The 24909-nt window shown below is 34.2% G+C and overlaps 4 protein-coding genes and 4 non-coding genes across 9 annotated transcripts in view; 2 read left to right on the forward strand and 6 right to left on the reverse strand.

The window, feature by feature from the left end:
- Nucleotides 1–274: 274 nt before the first annotated feature.
- Nucleotides 275–3612, reverse strand: LOC146535030 (glucose dehydrogenase [FAD, quinone]-like). The gene is made up of 4 exons (XM_085192095.1): nt 3352–3612; nt 2688–2845; nt 1761–1875; nt 275–1685 (listed from the first exon to the last, which is right to left on the reverse strand). The coding sequence occupies exons 1-4, from the start codon at nt 3601–3603 to the stop codon at nt 336–338; spliced, it is 1875 nt and encodes a 624-aa protein (XP_085048221.1). The 5' UTR covers nt 3604–3612; the 3' UTR covers nt 275–335.
- A 2390-nt stretch (nt 3613–6002) lies between these two features.
- On the reverse strand, nt 6003–6121 carry LOC146535031 (5S ribosomal RNA). Its single transcript, XR_014878386.1, has one exon. It is a non-coding gene; the product is annotated as a 5S ribosomal RNA (ribosomal RNA).
- A 1127-nt stretch (nt 6122–7248) lies between these two features.
- LOC146535032 (5S ribosomal RNA) lies at nt 7249–7367 on the reverse strand. The gene has a single exon (XR_014878387.1). It is a non-coding gene; the product is annotated as a 5S ribosomal RNA (ribosomal RNA).
- Nucleotides 7368–8117: 750 nt separating this feature from the next.
- Nucleotides 8118–8199, reverse strand: TRNAS-CGA (transfer RNA serine (anticodon CGA)). Its single transcript has one exon. It is a non-coding gene; the product is annotated as a tRNA-Ser (tRNA).
- Nucleotides 8200–8497: 298 nt separating this feature from the next.
- Nucleotides 8498–8569, reverse strand: TRNAC-GCA (transfer RNA cysteine (anticodon GCA)). Its single transcript has one exon. It is a non-coding gene; the product is annotated as a tRNA-Cys (tRNA).
- An 8546-nt stretch (nt 8570–17115) lies between these two features.
- LOC146535035 (glucose dehydrogenase [FAD, quinone]-like) lies at nt 17116–20394 on the forward strand. The gene is made up of 5 exons (XM_085191366.1): nt 17116–17282; nt 17511–17769; nt 18021–18178; nt 18438–18552; nt 18949–20394. Exons 2-5 carry the CDS (start codon nt 17518–17520, stop codon nt 20290–20292), a joined length of 1869 nt encoding a protein of 622 aa, XP_085047492.1. The 5' UTR covers nt 17116–17282; nt 17511–17517; the 3' UTR covers nt 20293–20394.
- A 184-nt stretch (nt 20395–20578) lies between these two features.
- Gadd45 (Growth arrest and DNA damage-inducible 45) lies at nt 20579–22454 on the reverse strand. Its single transcript, XM_085191371.1, has 3 exons — nt 22158–22454; nt 21351–21567; nt 20579–21147 (listed from the first exon to the last, which is right to left on the reverse strand). The coding sequence occupies exons 1-3, from the start codon at nt 22220–22222 to the stop codon at nt 20914–20916; spliced, it is 516 nt and encodes a 171-aa protein (XP_085047497.1). The 5' UTR covers nt 22223–22454; the 3' UTR covers nt 20579–20913.
- A 70-nt stretch (nt 22455–22524) lies between these two features.
- LOC146535037 (electron transfer flavoprotein beta subunit lysine methyltransferase-like) overlaps nt 22525–24909 on the forward strand; it is a 35215-nt gene continuing 32830 nt past the window's right edge. Inside the window, exon 1 of one of the 2 annotated variants that reach the window (XM_085191368.1) lies at nt 22525–22775. The gene's annotated coding sequence lies outside the window, so the exon portion shown is untranslated. Of the gene's footprint in view, nt 22798–24909 lie in introns of both variants that reach the window. The other variant, XM_085191367.1, reaches the window with a different exon arrangement.

The raw sequence follows: 24909 nt of genomic DNA on the forward strand, positions 1-24909 counted from the left end.
AAAAACAGTATCACGGTTTTGGGCGGAGCCCCACGCCGTGCTTTGTATTACCAGAATTTGAGAATAAAAATAATTGCTTCCCCCGAGTGGAATCGAACCCAACCATCAAATTTTAATAATTAAAACATTTGGTAAAATGATTTGTTTAGATTAGGAAATAACGAAATACATGTGGCAATAATAGATGTTGCTATTGTAATTGAAATTGAATTGAATAGTCCGCGCTAGTTGTTAGCAACTGTATAAATATTTTATTTTATATCCATTTAAAAATCAAATAGAACAAAAACTTCATATCTATGTCATAAAAATATATTCAGTACAATAAATTGAAATTAAAAATCGATTATTTCTTGCACCAAAACGACAGCACGTCGCCAGTGTTTTATAATAAAGTCAACACCGCGCTCTCCGATCATAATGGAAGGAGCATTCGTATTCCCTCTTACAATTCTGGGCATCATGGAAGCATCGATCACTCTTAAGCCACCGACACCGTACACTCGTAGCTCATTATCCAAAACTGCGTTCTTATCAGTTGCGGGACCCATCTTGCAAGTTCCTACTGGATGGTAAGCAGTAGCGGTGTAGGAGTACACTATGCACTTGAAATACTCATCAGTACCCCAGTCGTGGTCTTTACATGCGGGAAGACTTTGTTTTACGAAATAAGCTCCGTTTTTTCTGAATGCATCAGTGTTTTCAAGTGATAAGACAAATCTAATGCCCTTTAATAGAATTTCAAAATCACTTTCATCGTCTAAGTAGTTTGGGTATATTAGCGGCGGGCCGTTTGGGTTAGTCGCGTTTAATAAAATTACACCTTTGCTTTTTGGTACCAAGTTCATAATTCTGGGCAACATAGCTTCATAAAATGATGTTGGAAAAATTGAAATTGCCCTTGTTGTCACTAAATCTTCTAATAATTCTTTCAAGAATGGAGAGCAATACATTTGATATTGTATATCGGGAGCTATTAAGCTTGGGTCGGTTTTTATAAATGATAACGCATTTACTGGCCCATTTCCTGACAACGACCCGGTTTTGATTTTCATTTTATCATAATCCTCGACCGCTTCTAAAACTTCATCTTCACTAATTAATGTCGATGTTCCATTTGGTAAAGCGATGACAATACCATCGAATGTGAGGTGATCTTGTAAATTTTCTCCCACTGCCAAATCTTTTATAACGGGAATGCCTAAGTCTTCTAAATGTTCTTTAGGTCCAATGCCTGATAATATTAATAGTTTGGGAGAACCTACCGACCCAGCGCTGATAATAACTTCTTTTTTAGCGAATGCTGTATACAAAACACCGTCTTTTTCATAGATAACTCCATAAGCCTTTTTGTTTCCAGCAATTAATATTTTTTTAGCTTCTGAGTTAATTTCGACATAGAGATTTTTTCTTTTGTACCTTATGGGTTGTATAAATCCTGTATTGGTAGAGACTCGTTCACCATTTGCCATGAATGCTTGCGCTTCGTTTGTACCTTCTTGTTCGCGTCCATTGTAATCAGTGATCGGCAAACCTCGTTCGTGGGAGGCTTCAACCATCATAATTGAAGGCTTATCGATATATGGATATAGAGAAACATATTGCGGTCCTCTGAGACCATGATATTTCCTATCAACACTTCCCATATTAAGATTATGTTCGGATTTTTTAAAGAATGGCAGAACCTGTGAAAATATACATACATTCCTATTAGATATGGTTTGTGAAATAAGTTGAAAAATAAAACTTTTAAAACTTACTTCTTCATAGCTCCATCCTTTATTGCCCATTTCTGCCCAACCGTCGTAGTCCACTTTATTACCTCTTATGTATGTCATTGAGTTGATTGAACTCGAACCACCCATCATTTTTCCTCTAAAATACATACAAATTACCAAAAAAGTATAATCATGTCATATTTTTAAAAAATGCAATTTACTGTAAAATAATAAATAAGTATAATATCGTGGCGCAGTGGCTTTACAGCTAGAAGGTGTTCTGGCTGTAAAGTGTAAACGCAGCGATTGTGAGTTCGACCTTCACTCAGAGTAAAACTTGCGCAGGATTGAGTTCCAGCGTCCACTCGACACACAATGTCTCGAGCGAGGGGCGGAAAGTGGAAAACGGAGTGTTCTACTCTGCCAACCCTGCTATGCGGGAAAAACGTGAAATTGCCGATTGCCGAATTGACCTTAAACCGACTGGTGGTTGGTTAAATCCCCATTCGAGGACATGAAATATTTATTTAAATATATATTTCCATTTCTATATAAGCTAAGCTATATAGAGCCGACGGCCGCTGGGGCAGACGTGGCTTAGAGTGGAGATCCCGTACAAAACGACCGGTGGGACGACCCCCTGCCAGATGGACCGACAACCTAAAGAGGTTGGCGGGAAGCGGACGGGTCCGAAGAGCTGAGGATCCGAGTGTAGTGGCGAGAATTGTGGAAGGCCTATGTCTAGCAGTGGAAAAAAGATGGTTGTCGATGATGATGATGATATAAAATTGTGTAATTTTTTTATTATTGGTTATAATTATTTTAATTATTGATTATATTTTTATTGGTGGTGCTAATTTTTGCTGTGTCGTTTACTGCATAGCTAAAGACAAGCTGCGTGTATTATAATTATTCATACTAATTTATATGTGTTTGTAAGTATAACTTAAGACGTAGTATCTTATGTACTTAGACCAAATGCATCTTTTCCTAGGATAAGCGAGGCAGCTTTTCCCGTTCGGTTCCGTTGTATACGACCAGTCTATATTAGACAAAAGAAATGAAGTCGATAAACCCGGCACTGTGGTCACATCTGGCTGTTCAGGACCAGCTTCTAGAAGTAATACCTGAAAAAGAAACTTTTAAGTATAATATATTTAATAAGTTCTTTAATTTTCCCGATTATAACAAATTTTAAATGCTATTGAGCTAATTAAGCGGTTTAATCGCGTATATTTATTACAGAAGGCAAATAATGTCTTAGCTTTCCTTGATGTTTAAGTCATAAAGACTCTAACGGCACAGTGGCCACATAGTATATAGGAAGCCTACGCACACCAATAGATACTTCAATTGTGAATCTCACCACACCCTCGTCACGCGACACACTCGTCTACCGTCAGCAAATCTTTGTTTCAGAGTGCACGCCACCTCTCCGTCGGTGAATAATATAACAGACATTGTATTATTGCCGTTTTTATAAATAATGGTATGGCAATATTATTATTTATAAAAATCGTTTGTGTGCGAATCCGACTGTACTTGGCCAGGATTTGACAAGATGAAGTAGAAAGAGAAGTATCAAACAGAAATTGAAATGAAGTTGATAAAAGTTAAATGTCTGGCAACTAACCTTCCATTTAGGATTCTCTGTGAGTCGATTAGCAACGACGCAACCGGCCGCCCCCGCACCTACCACTATGAAATCATATTCATTCGATCTCTCCTGATATGTCTCACCACGTTTCTTTTGTATCCTTTCGTCTTCAGACCCTCCATACAAGTGCACAAGAAGGTTAAGATAGAGATGTGCGAAGGAAGAACAGGCTGATTGCGTGGAATTTGGCGGACAAAATTCAGATAAGTTGACCGGTCGCCATGTCATTGTGTTATTCTTCTCTGTAAATAAAATAAATAGGTACTAACTGGCATAAGCATAACCTTATGAAGCACAAAAAAAATACAGCTTAGAAAGTACTTTTAACTAGTTTTTAGGATAGGAGGGAGAAAGTTCCCCTTAATCTCTTCTTGAAATATTATGAAACATGTATTAAGATGAATTTTATAGTGCAAACTTTAAAATCTATGAAAACTATTTTCATTTAACAAACCGCTCACATTATTTCGTATACACAAAATTTGTACGTTATCAACGGAACAAATACTAGTTACTTACGCCTCAAGTCACTTTCGATTAATATGTTTTAATACTGGTTTTAATCATTTTGGGACAATTTATAATTTGCATAACCTTCTTTTTGGGGTTCTTCATACAAAAAAATATGAGTAAAAATGTTTTTTTACCAGTTTTTCATAATTTTAATTATTTTATCGAATCGAATTTAGTAGTTCAACTGTCTTCTGCCTCTATTGAGTACATTTATAAGAATACTATTCTTAAAAACGTGTTATTCGATTTGCATTTAATGCTTTAACATGTTGATTTGAATCAATATTAGAAAACCTTTTAAGTGTTCCTCAGGCCGTCGTGGCGCAGTCCTGTTCCCCACATTGCGCCAAACTTTTACTATACATTGCGTGTTTAGCGGCGGAATTCAACAGCGCGCTTTGTTTATGTAAGCAGATAAATAAAGATATTTGAACCTCATTTTACAAACAGCGGGGACTTAAACTTAAACCCACAACAGACTTGGTTAACATTAATATATTAAACTCAATATTATTTAAGTTGGGAATCAAACTCTTACCATCGCGAAAAACCGTATTGACTGCGCCACGATAGTAAAATTTGCCACATTTAATTTATCAAAACCATTTTTAAATATGGTAGAACTATGTCATATAAATTTTACATATTTAACCTAAATTTGAATTACTTGTATTTTGCTTTTTTGGGACGTGACAAAAGAGATAAGTTAACTGGAGTATCATTTTTGAATACATTAAAAACTACTAACAAAGTATTTATAATTAACTTACTTAATGGAAAAGTGTGTTTCGGTTTAACATACAAAGGTTCCGTTTTTTCATAGCAAAATAAAAAGCAAAAACATATACATAATATTTGTCTTTTTTTAGCTTCACGCTGTATCCCGATCATAGCATAGTAGCCCATGGCGCTCCTGTGGAAGAAGTTCCTCCTCAGCCAGAGTTACTGTAAACACCAATAGTGGCAACCGTAACCGTACAAAGAGTACGAGGACTATGGAATATATTCGGATAAAACAAACGAAGGCTGCGTATTCTTTGACGGTGTTGTCTATTTTGTAAATGAAAACAAGTTCTTTGTGATTGAATGTATAAATTGTAATATAATCAATCTGTTGGTACATTTATTATATAAATAGTAATAATAAAAGTATCCCAGGAGTAGCAAAGGGAGTCTTACAGTGATTCTTGAAGTCAAGGGTGGGTTACCCTCGACAGCTTGCAAACTTTCGCGTGCCTTCTCGGGCCGGAATGATAAAGAATCATTGAATTAACCTGTCTTAACTTAAAAATTATTACCAATTAATTAATAATTAGAATTATACCCTATTAATTAAATATAACTATGGATTCGCAATTTGAGCAAATATTTATTTTTAAATACTTAATGATTCGTTTCCACTGAAGGCGATACGGGTTATATTGAAGGTAATGCGGGCAGCACCTATATGCAAGGTATCTGTTGTTTATTCACATACTCAGTGCCGGTTTTAGCACTACCGGCGCCCTGGGCGAAATTTATTCGGCGCCCCCTAACTACATTTCAATAATATACAAAAAAGTGAATGGGTACAACGAAATAACCATCTATTTAAAAAAAAATAATGACAAAAACGAATAAAATTTCACTTCTTCTAGCCTTTCTATCTGCGAACTCTTTTATTAGGCATTCAAAGTCTATGTTTTCTACAATTTTATTTTCAAAGTTTTAACATTTTGTTTTTTTTTTTTTTAGATATCAAAGACGACGATGACTTTGTTTTTTTTTTGGAGACATCTTTGCGCAAAGCGCCCTAAACGGGCGTCTACGGCGCCCTTTTTATCCGGCGCCCCTGGGCGGTCGCCCAGGCTCGCCCTACCCTAACGCCGCTAGTGCACATACTGTATAGCACTGTAGGCAGCGAGAACACAATACTTAGACACTTTAATCCTGTTTTCCCAAACAATTTTTCAAGACATTGCGTGTAGAATGGTGGAACTCAACGCCGCTCTTCGTCTTGCTACCAGATTGAGGAAATGAAATTAATTCAATTGATCAAGATTTGTAGAAACGTTATTTGTAGATAAGTTTGAATAATATATTTTCTTTCTTTGAACCAAAATGAGCAGCAAAAAAGCCAACGGCACGCGGTGTTCCCAGGCGGTCACCCATCCAAGTACTGACCGCACCCGACGTTGCTTAACTTCGGTGATCGGACGAGAACCGGTGTGTTCAACGTGGTATGGACGTTGGCATTTACTATATTAAATACTTCGAAGTGTAAGATAGCATTGACAATATTTTATTAAAATAACACACACATACTCACATATTATGATAAAACATTTAACAGCGATAGTGATAACAATTGAAACAGGATTGAAAAAAATGTATATTGCACACAATATAATATTTCATACAATTTACAATGATTGAAGTTATAAAACTAAGACTTCATTATTAAATGATTTAATACATTGTTCCATACAGAGTCACCTAGCGCTCAGTCAACGAATAACTGACACAATATTTCATGAAAGTTTTGTAGATGGCGTTAGTTACTTCCATATTGCACACGATTAATTAGTTATGCAATGTATTTTTCTTTAAATCGTTTAATTTTTTAAACTTATGGGGAAGATTTAAAGGTATATTTTACAGATAAATTGGACTAGATTTAATCTATGAAACGTAAATTTTTATTTTTTGTACTTTTTGTTGAATTGGCTTAAATACTTCATTACCGAACTCATTAACAAAATAAACGCCCATTAAGAAGGCAGCATACACTCCTCAGATCTATGTTACTCTCTGTAGCCGGAAACGAAGATGAAGCTAGTCCTGTGTTAGGACTAATGTTACTTCCTTGACAAAACGAGGTCCAACGGTCGAAGACACTCATAATTGATCAAGAAATCCCCCAGGCGAAAGCTGACCTCTCTTCTCTTCGCTTCTTCTTATCATGGGACTAGTTCTGTTGTGCTCGTATTTCTTTAGTGACAAACTATACTTCCTACCTACTGAGGTAGTGAAAAAAATTCCAGATCTACAGCAGACATGTTATCACCACACAGAAAGACACAACAGAAAGTTAGCTCTTTCAGTGCATATTAGAATAAATCTATCTAAGAAGCGTAAAGATCAGCAAATCCAAAATCCATCCTGAGTTTGTGCCTTTTAATAAGAGTTATTATCACAGACAGTTAATACTTATTAAAAATTATAGAAAATAGTGTTATAATTTGTTATGTTTAGGCTTCAAAACTAAATTGATAAAAATAATGCAGTACTTAGCAGTAAACAAAGTACTCGTAAACTTTTCCGAAATATTATTTTAAAAATTGTTATATATTTAAAAATTTTGATATAAAATTAACAAAAAGCCAACGGCACGCGGTGTTCCCAGGCGGTCACCCATCCAAGTACTGACCGCGCCCGACGTTGCTTAACTTCGGTGATCGGACGAGAACCGGTGTGTTCAAAGTGGTATGGACGTTGGTAAAAAAATTATTTCCCCTTAAAGCATCATTCAGTATACCAAAAATATTTCATACTATGACAAAACATTTATCTCCCATTACGATTATAATTCAAAAACTATGATTGAGATAAAAGACAAGATTGATAAACATGTTACTCACTGTAAGATGTTAAATCAAAGTAGAACATACAGTAAACGCTCCGTATTTACGGGGGGGGCGGGGGGTTACGTAAATAAAAATAAAAAACCTTTTATTGAAGTATCGCCATCTAACGACAGCAAACAGTGCTATCTATGGAACCTGTAACAGAAACGATTTTATGAACAATTTAATTTACAAAAGATCAGACAAACCTAGCCTTTTTAAAATATTTAATGTTACTATGGTAAGATATTTATATAACAATTAACAAGTTGTCAAGAACTCAACTAAACTGGAGCTCTTATCTGGCGCACCCTGGCCTGTTAAACAGGCAAAGTTGATTGAATAAAAAATAAGTTTCTGCCTGTCGCCGATAGATGGTGTATCTAGTACACTTTTAATTGAAATTAATTTTAACATTTAGCTTTTAGTTATTTTAAAAAGCTAAAATATTTTAAATCTTTAATATTCAATTATTTTATTTACTATTCCATATTATAATGCCTTAGAAAAGAATGTTACTTTTTTTACATATTTATATATATAGGTAAAATATATAATCATAATTATAACATGCTATGTAACAAGTACGCAAGTAGTAAAAATCTTATTTTCGCCAAAATAATTCGCAGCCGGTAGGATTCGAACCTACGCTCCCAGAGGGAATCTGATTTCGAGTCAGACGCCTTAACCACTCGGCCACGACTGCTACGTGATTGGGTGACCAAATACTAAAACAGTTAATACAATGCATCTAGCATTATCCTTTATTATTGATTCAAGAAATTAGAAGTAAATATATTTTTTTACATATTTTTTTCCTTTTTAACTTGGTGGTGTATACAGTATACCACATATAGAAGAGTAGGTAGAGGAAATCTAATGTTAAGGCACTGAGTTCTCAATTAGGATATAAATATTATGTTAATAATGCGTTCTAGAAAAAAAATAATATAATAAGGTAATTGTAAATTAAAAATAATTTATAAAAACATAAAATGAATCGTAGGGGACACCCGGGTTTGAACCGGGGACCTCTCGATCTGCAGTCGAATGCTCTACCACTGAGCTATATCCCCTATGACATAGATGTGCTTTTTACGGAACTGTTCACTCAAGTGGATCCTTACTATTTATTACAATTATTATGCATTTACTTTTTTATTATTAATGTAAATCGTGTATCTATCTATCTATATATATCAAATCGAAAGGTCACTCACTCATCACGAAATCTCAGAAACTACAAGTGCTAGGAATCTCAAATTTTGCATAGGAGTTACTTATAGGACGTAGGTGCTTGCTAAGACGGGAATTTGCAATATTCGACTTCTAAGGGGTTGTTTTTGGGGTCGAAAGTTTGTATGAAACTTCGTTACTACAAATGCTAGGAGTCTCAAATTTTGCATAGACGTCACTAGGACGTAGTCATGGAGACAGAAATTAATAATAACATAGTTCACGCGGGTGAAACCGCGAGCGGGCCGCTAGTATGTCTATATATGCTTATTAACGGAAACTTTCAACGTGTTTTTGACCAACGGAAACGACAAAAAGAGTTAAATATTAGTTTAAAAAAGGAAAAAAAACATGCTATTGTGAAAAAAATAACTTAAAAGGATTTAATCTTCTATATAATATACTAGCGGACGCGCGCAGCTTCGCTAGCTTATTTAGAGGTGAATTCTAATAAACCATGAAACATATGTTCAATGAAATATTTTTAAAAGTCTAAATTTCAAATTTTATAAAAATCGGTGGCGATTTGATGATTTTTCCATACAAACTTTCAACCCCTTATTTGCATCCTTATGGGGTGCATTCTAGAAAACCATGAAACACATATTCAATTAAATATTTTTAAGAATCTAAATTTCAAATTTTATAAAAATCAGTGGCGATTTAAGAATTTTTCCATACAAACTTTCAACCCCTTATTTGCACCCTTAGGGGAAGAATTCTAGAAAACCATGAAACACATGTTCAATTAAATACTTTTAAAAATCTAAATTTCAAGTTTTATAAAAATCGGTGCCTATTTAATTTTTTTTCCATACAAACTTTCAACCCCTGTTTCACCCCTATAGTTTAGTAGGGTTAAAAAAATTTAAAATCCCTTCTTAGTGGATGTCCAGATTACGAAAGTAAGCATCTGTCCAAATTTCGCGTTTCTACGCACAGCGGTTACGGCTGTGCGTGCGTCTTTCGTCTTTCGTCGGCTGTGCGTAAGTCCTTTTATATATACTAGTGGGCCCGGACGCGGCTACGCCCGCGAAAATATAAGCCTAAATAATTAAAATAAGTTAAAAAAAAATAATAAGTGGAGATTTATTATTGAAAAAATATCTGAGTAACCGAAATGAACAAACAAAAGAAGTAAAAGTAACTAAAGGAAATTCTTAATATTAGAAAAAGTACCTAAAGTTTGCCGTGCGCGCGTAGTAAACATTTTTCTATATTAAATAATTATACATTTTTGCGAACAATATTAAATAAAATCTCAAATGATTAAAATTACGATATTTTAAGTGTATAACATCGGTATGGATAACCGAACTGAGATAAATTAATTATAAGCAGCAAATAATTACATAAAAAATAATAGTAATTCGAAAATATATAAAAATTTACAAAATCATCAAAGTCTGCCCGTTCGCGTCGGTCATACTATACCATTCGTAGGCTAGGTCATTTGGAATCAGTGACATCTTAATTATTTATTAGAATGTTATACAGTAAACTATAATTTCCATCAAGATGAAATGTTAAAAGTGACTATTATATTTATTTTCATAAGGATGAATATCAAATTATAGAAATCATCTAATTTTTGTTAATGTATACAAATCAATATCGGCGCGCGTCATATATGCATTAAGCAAACTCACTGTGGGTGACGTTTTCTTAAAACAGCAAACTTTGCAAGCCGTTGCTTAGCAACGCGTAGTGACGATTGTTATTAACATGGCGGAATAAATTGCTTGTCAAATTAATTATTTTAATATTTTGGTATATATCGAAAATATTACAAATATGAGAAAAAAAAAGTATCCTATGTTCATCCCGGGACCCTCAAGTATCTCTATATGAGTATTTTATCACAATTAAATTAGCGGTTTGGTCCTGATTGCGTAAAGGACAGACAGACAGACAGACAGAGTTACTTTCGAATTTATAATATAGGTATGGATAGATAAAAAATGTTAACCCTGAGGGGTGAAAATGGATTTGAAGGGGTAAGGGGTAAGGGTTGAAAGTTTGTATCGAATCTTGAGATCAGCGCCGATTTTTATAAAATTTGAAATTTAGATTCTTAAAAATATTTCATTGAATAGGCGTTTCACGGTTTTTTTTTAAATTTACCCCCTAAACTGACAATAATTTTATAAATATTTTTAATAATAATTCATGTGATTCAAGCAGGTGAAGTCGCCTGGGTCTGCTAAATAAAATTAAATTCACGTGTATAAATGCTCCAACTCAAAGTTTTTGATTTAAATCTAGTATATTTTTTCAAATTTATAAAAAAATAAATTTTATGGATTCTATTGATCTGAAGATGGGTTCTAATTAAATTTATTAATATTTCTGACGTTTTTTTTTTATAAAATAAAATGATCTATGTAGTTAACAGTCTTACCGGACTTAGGCACCTACTCTGTAAACATTCGTGTCACGTGTCACCGTAGCGAATTAAAATTGAAATGCAAAGATTGATACAGTTGGTAACCTAAAATAATATTAGTTTAGAGTAATTTATGGCAATAATATGCATATGCATTACAAATATTTATTACTTATGTCTTCATACTTATATTAAAAGTTATAAAAATAGTCTGTCTGTCTGCACTAGCGGCGTTAGGCTAGGGCGAGGCTGGGCGACCGCCCAGGGGCGCCGGATAAAAAGGGCGCCGTAGACGCCCGTTAGGGCGCTTTGCGCAAAGATGTCTCCTCGCTGCAGTGGCGTAGCTAGGGTATTTGCTGCCCGGTGCGGCTTAGGGGACTTGATGCCCTTTAAAATGGTCTAAGATCTAAAAAAAAAAACAAAGTCATCGTCGTCTTTGATATCAAAAAAAAAACAAAGTCATCGTCGTCTTTGATATCTAAAAAAAAAAAAATTTTTTTTCAAATAGATGGTTATTTTGTTGTACCCATTCCCTTTTTTGTATATTATTGAAATGTAGTTAGGGGGCGCCGAAAAAATTTCGCCCAGGGCGCCGGTAGTGCTAAAACCGGCACTGTCTGTCTGTGAGGTACCTAACCATAGCCAAACCGCTTACGCTATTACTTTGTGTTAATTTTAAATAGTTGTTATATTTAATATTTAGAATTTTTATTAGTTACTTTTACTATTTTATTTGTTCATTTCAATTACTAAAAGTAATAATTTTATTTCTCTTCCTTATGTCTACTTATTTACTAATTCTATTCAAAAGTGAAAATCATTTCATAATAACTTATAAATATTCGTTTAATCAAGCGGGCGAGGCCGCACGGGTTCGCTAGGCATATACATATATGTGATATGTATATAAATAGCGGAATCGCGAAAACAAATTACTATAAAATCATAGTAACATTCGGATGAGACCACTGAAGACATTTAAAATGCTGGTACTTACGCTGTATTTGTATTCGTTTGGGATATTAAACGTAAGAACATTTTATATTTTTAACAATAGTGTTTAAATATGTTGAATTATATTTTTGACGGGTGGTCTAGGGCAGTCCGTTCCCCACGCACCATCTAATTTTCAAGCCACTGCGTCTGACCGTAAAAGTGACGACCGTGGCACGTGGCACGGGGGTTCGATTCCAATATCGAAGCGACTTATTTTTGTTTCACCACTCTGGTAAAAACAAATAGCTAGGACGTAAGTTCCGCCACAAACACTCAATGTCTCGAGTATTGGAAATCTTGACGCTAGGTTCCGTCTGGCTGCACCGCTGTATGAAGGATACAGCATAAAGCTAAATTAATTTTGTTACAGGCTAAAATAGAAGCAACAGCTTCGCCTACGTTGCTTCTTTATGACGGAAATAAAATGCCGCTAATCGGATTGGGCACGTTCTTTCCAGTGAGTTAATGAGTTATAATTCATTCTAACTATCCTTAAAACCCGTTACAAATGTTACGCCTAGGTATAAGTTCTTTTCGTAGTTATAAATACGATGGCAAGAAAACTATTCTTAAAAACAAATCGAAACTGACAGATCCAAATAACAAAATTTATTCAGACCAGGCTCCAAAGGGAGATCATGTTAAATTCAAGAGAGGAAATGTATCATCGTACAGAAAATGGAGAAAATGATCTAATTGTAAAATTGTGTCGCATGAGACGTCGGGTCCAGTGTGCTTTTCTTCAGGTTAGGCAATAAATCCTGTAACATCGGACAAGGTTACCGGCTTACATATACTGGGTCACCTTTAGGTAGAAACGGTGTGGCGGTAGTACTCTACGAAGAACTCTAGAATAAGTTGTAAAGTAGCCGAGAAACGTAGGCCATCGATCAAGTGGTAATTGCTGAATGGACCTTCCAGGAGTTTCTGAACACTCAACATCTATGCAGGTTTCATCACAGCCCGCCGCGTAACCTCGGACTTATTGTCCGAGAAAAATCATAATTGCCTTCGACGGGTGAAAATCAGTCAGTCAGTATCGTTTTTTAGGTTTTCATTGGTATCTTTTAATGGTACCTATATCAAAATTTTGCGGGGACTTAGAAAAGAAAATATAGTGACTACTGCAAGGCTTATGATTTTACTTAAAATATTTTACAATATAATAACAAATTAAAATGATCCTCCTCGAGTGAGGATCGAAACCACAACTACACACCACACTTTTACAGTAGTAGTTTGTCTCGTCTTGCCTTTGTCATCTTTTAGCCTAAGTAAGCTATTACGTAAGTATTTAATTCGTTTTTAATTTGCATTTATTGGGTTTGGTTATTCTGGTCATGGGTGCAGAATGCACATCTTTTGGTATCAAAACTAACAAATTTCCCGGTACATTTACACTTTAACAGAGTATGTACTTCAAGTGACACAACTTTTTGCGTCACCGCTTTGACGATTCTAATTTTAATTTTATATCTATTTTAATCTTGAATATCCTGTTTAATTTTTAATTATGTCATATAATTATCTGTAAGTTCTCCTCGCCGTAATTCTATATATATCATCCATTTTAATTAGTTGGATAAACTCTCTAATACAAGCAAGCAACAAACAAACAAAGTACTGCGCGAGATCTCCTAACTACGAGTGACTACGGCGGCGGCGGCGGCGGCGCCTTCGAGCTTACATACTTTACTGTAACGAAGCACTGTTTCATACCTATTAACATTCCTCATTGGAAAAATACGTTTAAAATCTAAAAAACATGTCTGTGTGTGTTAGATATTATTTGATATTAATTTTAATAAAATCAGTAAATTTTATATATTCATGCTACGAGTATCTTGAGATAAATGATATTGACCAATCCAATAAGGGTTCTATTTTTTCTTTTTCGTATTATAAAAAATCGAAAACTTTTTATATCACTTTTAGGCGAAAGAATTTAATCTAGTTACTGAAGCAGTAATCACAGCTTTCGAAGTTGGTTATAGAAGTGTCGACACATCAACATTTTATAAGACGGAGGAATTTATTGGAAGGGCTATCAAGAATGTGACTAAACGCGGTATTGTGAAGAGAGAGGAAATATTCATCACGTCGAAGGTAAGCGGCATTGTAAATAGTTGAAATATTGTCTATATTTCGTATATTGTTGTATGCGTATACGCTCAGGCAAAGGGAACTGTCTCGTTTACAGTCACGCGCTTGTGTCCCTCCACCACCGCCACCACGACTGGTTAGTTTAAATTAAACTAAAACATAGGCAGTGTTTTTAAAAAAAGGTGGAGATTGTTAATGTATCCAATATTGAATCTTTCTTTATGCACTTAGCAAAACAAAAGATCAAAAGTGTCATCAAGTGTCGTCAAGTAAATGTCATCTTTTTTTGATTGCATTGGATCATAAACTTAAATATATGACATTAATTTTAGCTTGATACCTCCACGCGATCTCAAGATAACGGTCTTGACAGCCGGAAAACAAAGTAATCCTATGAGGGTACCGTTTTTACCTTTTTAGACAGGACAGAACCCTAATAACTAATATAACCAAATATTTTCAGTTCGACAAGTTTAGTAATCCAGAGGAAGTAACAACGGAAATAAAAGCTTCTTTAAAGCGATTGCAACTGGATTATTTGGATCTATATCTTATACACATACCCACAAATTCGGTAAAATCTTTTACGTTAACATAGTTTAAAGTGTTTCAAGTCATTAATTTATTTAACCTAACTTTTTGTTTCATCAGGCAGTCAGAAGGAGCATAGTGTTAAGACACTCCCACTCCCACTTTCTGTCGAATTTTTCGTAGCATTGCATGTTGAGTCGCGGAATTCAACGCCGGGCCTTGGCCTTGGTCCCAGAGTGAAGAAAAGAAAATATTTATAAATAATCATTCATTCCCCAGAGTGAAGATCGAACTCTCAAGCGTCGCGTTATAATCACATCCTTGTGCACCTGCGCCACGACGACGGCGGCTTCACCTGACTACTTATTAATTAATAATTTATTAGATTACAGGAGAAGATTTTGACATACTGGGAATTTGGAAGGAAATGGAAAAAGTCAAAAACAAGGGACTCACGAGATCGATAGGCGTATCAAACTTTAATAGTACACATATAAATTATATTCTAACACATGGTACTATTCGACCCGCAGTTAATCAAATTGAGGTAAGGTTGAATGCGTCACACCAACCTTTTTTATCATTAGCATATTTAAAAAGAGGTGGAAAAAAAAGAATCAGTTTTAATTTTTTACATACCCTCTTATATTTTGTTATTGTTACAGGTAAATCCATCAGCGGCTAGTTTGGGTCTAGTGGCGTACTGCCAGAAGGAAGGCATCGCTGTTGTTGGTTTTGGACCACATGGATACGCTGTACCACGACCTTTCACGAACACTACACTAGAACCGTACTTTAATAGTACACTAATTGTTAAGCTGGCTAAAAAATATCATAAAACTCCAAATCAAATCATGTTACGCTATTTGGTAAGACTATAAATAGTATATGACATAGAGTATACTTGAGTACGATGATCTATTTAGGACAAAATGAATATCAAATAAGCTTCAGGCTGTATCACGCAGCTGTATCACGCAGCAGGGTAGGCAGAGATAGATTGTTCCTTATTTCATACTTTAGCCATTGTCACCATAAGCCTCTTGTATCATTTATGGAAGATGTAAACTTTGAGTCTGAATAAATTTGGGGTTGAAGCCAAATTTTTTGAATGTTGAAACATTCTTCAACAACGTTCTTCTAGAAAGTGTTAATTTGCTATTAAACATTTAAAATATTATTGTTTCAGATCGACCGCAACATAAAAGTGATACCTAAGTCTGCTAATAAGAAACATATAAAACAAAATTTTAATATATTCAATTTTTGTTTATCTTCTCAAGAAGTACGTTTAATAAACGAGTACAATAAAGGCGGAAATGTATATGAGTTTAATTTAAAAGCACCTGATGCTCTTTTTATGTATTACTACGGCGTAACTATTGACCAATTAAGTAAATGTCTCTTATGTGTTAATATTTAATATGTAAATAATATTTGATATTCTAAATAAATCAATAATTGTCAAAAATACTTTTCTCTCTCTGTCTCCTTTTCGTTTGTTCTGCTTGAGACAGATACTAATTAAATAGAATATGTTGTAATGAAATTAAAATCTGACAGTGCCCCTAGATAGAACAATATTCCTACAACTTTTTAAAAACTAGTTACACATATACTTACCCCGATTATTTGTCATCTAGTGAATCTATGCTTTAAACCTTACCCCCCCTTTACCTGTTAAACATAAACATATTCCTCTAAGGGATACCTACAAGTGAAACAATAAAAAATCGTCATAATAGTTTATGAAAGTTTCCACAGTTCAATATGTATATTTTGTCCCCTTAAATTCACAATATTGCCTTTAAGTAATAAAAAAGGAAATTTACAATTCAACTTATCAAGAAGTTATTAATTACAATAACGTTATTCAATTAGCAAATGTAACAGTTTTTCGTTGATATGAATGTTGTTTATATAAGAACTCTACTTTTGTATTGTATGTTTGTACGTTAAGTGGAATGTACAGAATTAAATAATAGAATAGATATAGAGGCCGTCGTGAGACAGTCTGCGATTGCAAACCATAATCGAGATTCTATTATATTTTACTAAAATATTATTTTCATTGTCCTGCTCTGAAGCCCTGCCACTCATCGCACGTCGACGTCGCGCGTCGTAGGCAAGACTAGTGGATCTACGAAATAATTTTAATAACAAGGTTTTACTTCTGATGGGAGATAAACTCACTAGCTTCAAGTTCAACTAGCTATTTTTATACAATTATCTCGCTAGCTATGCAGTATCTTTCATTCATATATTAGAAACTATTGTTGCATACGTAAGTATCGATAATGCGGCCTTATTACTACCGGAAATTTAAATTACTCAAATTATGTATCGGTTAAAACGAAGACTAACTAATTATTAGGTTCAGTCGACAATTAGCGGTAATAACGACGATACGTTATATTAAAAAAAAATTGTTCCACTGAAATTTATATGTTTATATTTATTGACTTTGCGGGTGAAATTTCGAAAAATAAAATTAATAAATTTCGAACTTATTATTAAAGAAAATTTCATTCTCAACAGTAAGTAACTTGTATTTATATCATCTTTTTTTCAGCTTCACGTTTTTCCACACTGTGGTCATCACTCAACAAGTAATACCTCAAATGACCTAATTGGGTGACGTTTTGGGGGACGTAGTGTAAGGGAACCTACTCTGCTATATATACGGGATATAGCGCGAAACTAAAAAAGTATATAACCTTCTTATAATATAAACTTCCTATAATATAAACGTTATATATACACAGGGACATCATGACCTGGCGTCCGCTAAACCTAACAGACGCTTGTCCTGCAAACTCAAACATCTCCGCCTGTTCCTCCTTCGGGTACGTCTACCTAAATCTCCTCGTACAACTCTACGGAGGCTCTAAGGATGAGAGGATTAAAGCAGAATATGAAGAGAGAAATGAGGAGAGATCTAATGAGTACGATTTTATAGTTGTTGGCGCGGGAGCGGCAGGTTGTGTCGTCGCGAATAGGCTTTCTGAAATCCCTGAATGGAAGGTTGGTTGCTAAATCGGCTACATAACATTTAATTATATTATTTAAACAAACTCGAACCCGCGCTGGCTATTAACGTCGAATTCTATAATCATTACGATGTTTGTCACAACTTAATTTCTTGGTAGGCTTTTATATAACGAGCAAGATGGCTTACTTGGCGATGGTTGGGAGCTTCCAAAAGGATCGCTTCGATCACGTTTATATGCTCAAATTTATATTTACTTGATGTCATCATCATAATACCTTTCCAGGTATTACTTCTTGAAGCAGGTCCTGAAGAGCCCGACGTGACTGAGATACCAGCGGTCTATAGAACCCTGTTGGGCTCGAACATTGACTGGTCGTACTCCACTGAGCCCAATGGGAAAAGCTGTTTGGCTCGAGCTGAAATGAAATGTACTTGGCCAAGGTAAAATATTTTATTCAAATATTTTATTACTATAGGAAATCGATTCTGTATTATCTTTTTGTGGTTATTGGATACTGTAACTGATTCTTTATTTCAACTGTTGAAAAAGAACTTATAAAATGAGTTTATTTAAAAGTTCGTCCTGTCGTAAATAATAATAATGGTCATTGCATACTTTTGTTGTAAGTTGCTTAAAGTGACTTTTTTTCGACATATAAAGAATATGTTCCTCTAAGTATATATTTTTAATTTATTTTAGAGGTAAAGTGATGGGTGGCTCTAGTTCGATCAACTCCTTTGAATTTATTCGAGGTAATATGGAAGACTATGACCACTGGGCGGCGTTGGGCAACAAGGGATGGAGCTTTAAGGAAGTTAGTTACTTTCCTATTTAGTACTTCTAGTATTTTTTAAATTTTGAGTAAGTCGGATTAAATTGAATTAAATTGAATAGAAAAAGCAATCATATTTTTTGTTAACAAGATATGAAAAAAAAGCAAACAAAGGCACAAAAATCTACAAAAAAAATGTTTTAATGCACAAACTTAGTATATTTTGCAAGTATTAAGACTGACTTTTTAAATTTGTAAACATTAATTATACAAATCTCATGTAAGTGACTGACTGTAAAGTCTTTTTTGAGAAATAAATATCTTTAAACCTACTTAGGTAGGTGCTTATTATTCGGAATATTTTTTTACCAATATTATTTTTTGTAAAAATATTTTGTAGAACGATAAAAAAAATAAATTACAATTATTTTGAATCAGGTGCTTCCATTCTTCAAGAAATACGAAAACAATATAAATATAGCAGAACTAGACCCAAAATATCATGGAGTTAGAGGAGAACAGTATATTTCTTACTTCCCTTACACCGATAAACCTACTCAAATGTTAATTAAAGCATTCAATGAGACAGGATTGCCAATAGTCGATGTAAATGGGCCAGAGCAAGTTGGGACAAACAAAGTTCAGGCATTTTCTGTAAACGGTGAAAGAGTATCAACAAATAGAGCCTTTATACGTCCTATAAGATATAGGCGAAAAAATCTTGTCATAGAAATAAATTCTGAAGCAACAAGAATTTTGATTGATGAAAATAAAAACGCCTATGGCGTAATTTATATTAAAAATGGTAAAAAATATACAGCTTACGCTAAAAAAGAGGTCATTGTTAGCGGAGGAACTATAAACTCTCCGAAATTATTAATGTTATCTGGTATAGGTCCGAAGGATCATTTGGTAGAATTGGGTATTCCCGTTGTAAAAGACTTATCCGTTGGTAAAAATTTACATGACCACGTGTCTTTTAATGGTATAATAGCTGCTTTACCCAAGAAGTTGTGGACAACCGAAAGCGAAGAACAGATTTTAAAAGAAGTCAGGAAATACCGTGATATGAAAATTAAAAGAGGACCGTTGTCCAGTAATGGACCAGCTATATTCATAAGTTTTATTAAATCAAGTCCAGACCTAATTGCTCCTGATTTAGAATTTCAAATCGGTCATGAACCAGATTGGAAAGATTTGATAAATGAACTAACAACTGTTGACGCAGCATCAATTTTACCGACAGCATATTACAATGGCATAACTCCCAGAGTATTAAATTTGGTACCAAAAAGTAGGGGAAAAATTTTATTAAATGCAAGCAATCCAGATGGACCGCCCTTAATATATGCTAATTATTTAGACGACGAAAGAGATTTTATACCTTTATTAAAGGGTGTTAGATTTTTACTTTCACTTGAAAAAACTGACGCGTTTAAATCAAATGGAGTGTATTACTTTAAAGAGGCACTACCAGCATGTAAAGATCATGAATGGGGTACTGATGAATATTTTATATGCTTAGCTAAATCCTATACTTCTACTACCTACCATCCTGTAGGAACTTGCAAGATGGGACCCGAATCTGACAAGGAGGCAGTTGTGGACAACGAGTTGCGAGTGTACGGTGTTGGAGGACTAAGAGTGATCGACGCCTCCATAATGCCGTTTATTGTCAGAGGAAACACTAATGCTCCTACTATGATGATAGCTGAGCGTGTTGTTCATCTCATTATTGAATATTGGCGACGCAATATTATTATAGCTACAGTTTCGTTGTAGTATCAAACACTCGATATCATTTCTTTTATTGATTGAATTTTAATATAAATTAATTATATCAATTATTGGTGGGCTTTATAAATAAATAAATATATATATATAGTTATATTGTTAATTGTGTGTTTTATAACATTTATTACTCATCACTAATTCTGCTCTATCTCGTTGACGCTCACTTGGCAATAAAGTCGTCTTTTAGATTGTTTTAAATGTTAACTTATCTGGTTTACTGTAAAGAATATTATACTTTACTTTACTAAAATAATTACATATTAAACAACAAATATTTTAATAAAATTCTTTATTTCATATTAAAAAAGTAGAAATTTAAGTATACAATACCGACATTCTCTATTTTACTACATTTTCATGTTACTTAATATAAAAATACAAGCCGCGAGGCGGAAGAAATGTTCACAACACATTGCATTTCATACAAAAATACTCCCAACATCATTAAAACCCTAGTGTTAATGGTACAAAAACAACATATCATTGCTATACAAAGTCATTTGACATAACCAAACACTAGATGGCGTTGATCGCCGAAGCTATACTTAAGCCAAATCTTATAATTGGCAGAATTATTCAACAGTTTCCAATAGTTTTCAAATAAGGACTTCACTTTTCTGGCAACTTGATGACTGGCATTATGCCAGTTAGCAAGTAGTTTGGGATGCTGTGGCTTTCGCAGTGGTCGATCAAATCTCTCTCCGATTCGGACAGATTTGAGAGATCAACTTCCTGACTGTCGCTGAAGGGGTCCGCGTACGGCAGGTGGACCAGAACACAGCTGAAGTCCATCGGCGTCTTGCAAAAGCCGAGCATCTTCTTTAATTTGGCTTCCGAATCAATCTGTAAAGGTTGAAAACAATATTTAGTAATTGGTTAGAAAAATATTATGTTGTAATTGAAGGGTTCCAAATCTAAGATTTAAATATTTTTTTAACTTCTACCAAGAGGTAGTCTTAATTATTTTTAGGTAAGTCTAAGTCAAACACAAAATTTATTAAAAAACAACAAAAAATCAAAGTAATTAATCCAAAATCGATCCTCACCTTAATAACATAAATCTCGTTTTCATCGCAGAAAGCTTGTAAAAGTACTTCTTGCATATGAGTCGCGCTGTCCCCGGGCGGGGCCGCCGCCGTCATACAGAACAGGGCCCCGTTAGTGTTCTTGGACAGATACTGTATCGCAGGTAGAAGGCCGATGGTCAGCCTTTTCTCCACACAGGCTCGTCTCAGCACAGTTTTGATACTCTGGCTTATTGGGCTGGAAAGGAAAGAAACCAAAAATTAGGAATCGGTCAATCTGTTTCGGTAAGAATAATTCGAGAAAAAAAAATATTGTCACAGCCAATTTTACTTAAAAAGGTCAAAAAGCAATCTCCCCGGCGGGGAATCGAACCCCGGTCTCCCGCGTGATAGGCGAGGATACTTACCTGTTTCAAATTGATAAACTATTTACACCAAAAGTGGCAGAACACTATTTGGTGTGAACTATTTAAATGCAATTATTTCTTCAAACTTATTTCCCGAGAAACAATGATAATTAGTTTTCTGAATAACCAATTATCGAATATAAGTTTATTGGGTGTTTCCAAACGTTTGAATGAATTTGGTTTATTTGGACCTTAGATTTTTGTGTCGACATTTTTGGAATTTTCGCCTCCCCATATTTTTAGAAGCACTTTGTAAAAAGTTTTTAGTTTCTATTAATTTAACATTTGACACGTCTCAAACGTGAGCCGATTGCGGAACGAATGAAGTTTGCACATGAGCTTAAATAAGTTGTGCAATACATATTGACCAATATTACTTAATAATATAAAATATACAAGTAAGAAAATTACTAGAAATTACCTTTTAGCCGCAACTCCACTGAAGGACTCAGTTTTTACAGGAACCACAGACTCGTTAGCGTACATGTTGCTTGTTAGATGAATACTTTTCAAATTTTCACTAATTGTGGGAAACTGAAATTCCTTGTGGCGAATTTTCACGATTTCACTCAACACTGGTTAAAACGTGTTCAATGTTCACTTGGTTGTTATCAGCACTTGTGTTTGTAGATATCTAATCGCAGTCGCGTGTGTCACAATAATTTCACTTAGAAAACTCCAACTGGCGTGGTATCACTTCTGTAGTTTAGCTCAGAATGGGGGGGCAGGGTGACGTGCTGGTATATATACTGGTATCTGCGCATGCGCACGATAAACTTGTCAAAGTGTGCGTATTGTGTAGAGAGATTCCTCGAAAACCACTTGTCGTGCTCTATGTGTTGGACGAACTCTACAATATTTTACTTCAGTGTGCCATTTTCAGTGTCAGTGTGTGTATGCATTTCTCCTAAACCTCATTGTGCTTGTTGTGACTTGCTGAAGTGATTATCCATTGTATATCAGTCCTGTCTCGCCCCCCTCACTCCGTATGTTACCAGACGACAGCGGGGCTGTACGTTCATTGACTCTACATATCGGTGTGAGTCTCCTTATGTACTTGTGTGCGTTTTTATTTACGTTAGTTGGAATTCCCGCGTCAGTTTTGTTAGGGAAAGGACAGGTTTTTTGTTGCTTAACAGTCTTGGGTTTATTTTGGCGGATACTGCAAAAGCGCTTTTTAGTAGGATTTGACCACAGTTCATTTTAAAACAGAATTTAGGTGAAAAAGTAAGGTAAAAGTAGCGTTACCTCACTGAAAACATGTTTGAACATGTTTTGTCGTGGTTTTACATGCTTCTATACAAATAACGCTTGGAAGAAGTATTTCTTGTTAAGTGTTACAGTAATTATTATACATTACCGTTACAAGATCTCAAAACGTGATAAAAAGTGGTGAAATAGCAATAAACGTAATAATGCTAATAAGTTGCTTAAATGCTTGTAAAATAAGCATTTAATAAATATCTCTGTCTAACCCTCGAGAGATATTAGTAGAATTTAGCGTTATTATCAACGGAAAACAATTAAATAGATAATAAATATGATTAAAAATAATGTTATAATAACATTCGGCAAGAGCCAAGCTGAAGTTTATCATGCTCTACGCGCGTATGTAGGCTAAGGTCATTCCGCGGTTTTCACGTCTCGACTCTATATTGAGATTTTTTTTTATATTACTAGTTCTGTCAACATTGAAACGAGGCTACTTTCGTTTGTAGTAATAAACACATTTATTTATTTTTTAATAAAAAAATTCATTAAAAAATAGTAAAAATATTCGTTTATTATTTTTACTTTACCGATTTTTATAAAATTTGAAACTTAGACTCTTAAAAATATTTCATTGAATACATGTTTTGTGGTTCATTTTAATTCATCCCCTAGAGGTGCAAATAACGGGTTGGAAGTTAGTATGAAAAAATCTTTAAATCGCCACCGATTTTTATAAAATTTTAAATATAAAAATATTTCATTGAACACGTGTTTCATGGTTTATAGAATTCACCCCTAAGGGTGAAATAAGCAGGCGAAGCTGCGCGTGTCCGCTAGTATTTGTATAATTCTTATTAACTTTCAATCCCTTGATGTTTATTTTTATTTCTCTCTATAGTATTTCAATGTTCATAACATCGACTACGACAATAGCTTTTTATGTTCCATAAATATTCTTAATTATGTACATTACGTGGGATTTCTTTCTTTACATACAAGACTCTTAAGCAGTACTAAAGTCTAAAATATAAATAACTAGCCTACTTTTATTATTATGTGATATATCTAACCCTAATCGTGTTAGATAAATAACACTATATAACTATCCAACACAAAAATATTTTTTTTTAATTCAACACTGTAGTTTGAGATTAGCGCGTTCAACCAAATAAACTATAACTTAAAAAATAAACTATAACTTATAATTAGGAATAGATTAACGTTTTTACAGTCAATTGAATAAAAGACTTCAATATATGTACATGTATTATAGAATATTTAGAATTCAGTCCTTTGTGTTTTCTTTTCTACAAAATAATATATACAAAAAAACAACCATTATTTAGTTTTTTTAGTTAACCATTTTTGGCAATACCTTAGTGATTATAACAAAAATAATTATAAAAAAAAATAGCTGATAAGAGTTTCCATTGGAAACAGTAATTTCTGATAACGGTATTACGGAACAGTGAACCAACGATCGTCGACCTGGTGTTTATAAACATTAATCACCTTGCTAATAAGAGACACTAGAGAATCTACTTGTTGCATAATCGAATGGCGTGATCTACTATAAACATACTTTGACGCGGTGCAGGTTCAAATGCAAATCGGGGGAAACCTGGATAAATATTTTGAAATATTTTTGTCTAGTTTAGGTTATTGGAGGCGGGTGATAGAACCTAGTGCAAAGGGTAATGTAAGGGTAACTATAAACGAAATGACGTTTGTTCGTGAAACACAAAGTGACTTAGCACTGTTTTTAATTTTAGCTTTCTGAAAACTCATCAGGAAAAGCAAACACGTAGACTTAAACTAAAGTATCGTTATGATAATATTCAAAACCTATATTAAACTTTGTTAAATTGTTTTAATACTTAATTCTTGATGCAAGTCAGTTCTGCATATGTTTTGCGCTGACTCACGACGGTACGACCTTCACCTCAGATAGGAAAAGTTTA

The sequence above is a fragment of the Heliconius melpomene genome, chromosome 10 (assembly GCF_056956725.1).
Source record: "Heliconius melpomene rosina isolate 202511_hmr_F chromosome 10, ASM5695672v1, whole genome shotgun sequence".
Taxonomy (NCBI): Eukaryota; Metazoa; Arthropoda; class Insecta; order Lepidoptera; family Nymphalidae; genus Heliconius; species Heliconius melpomene.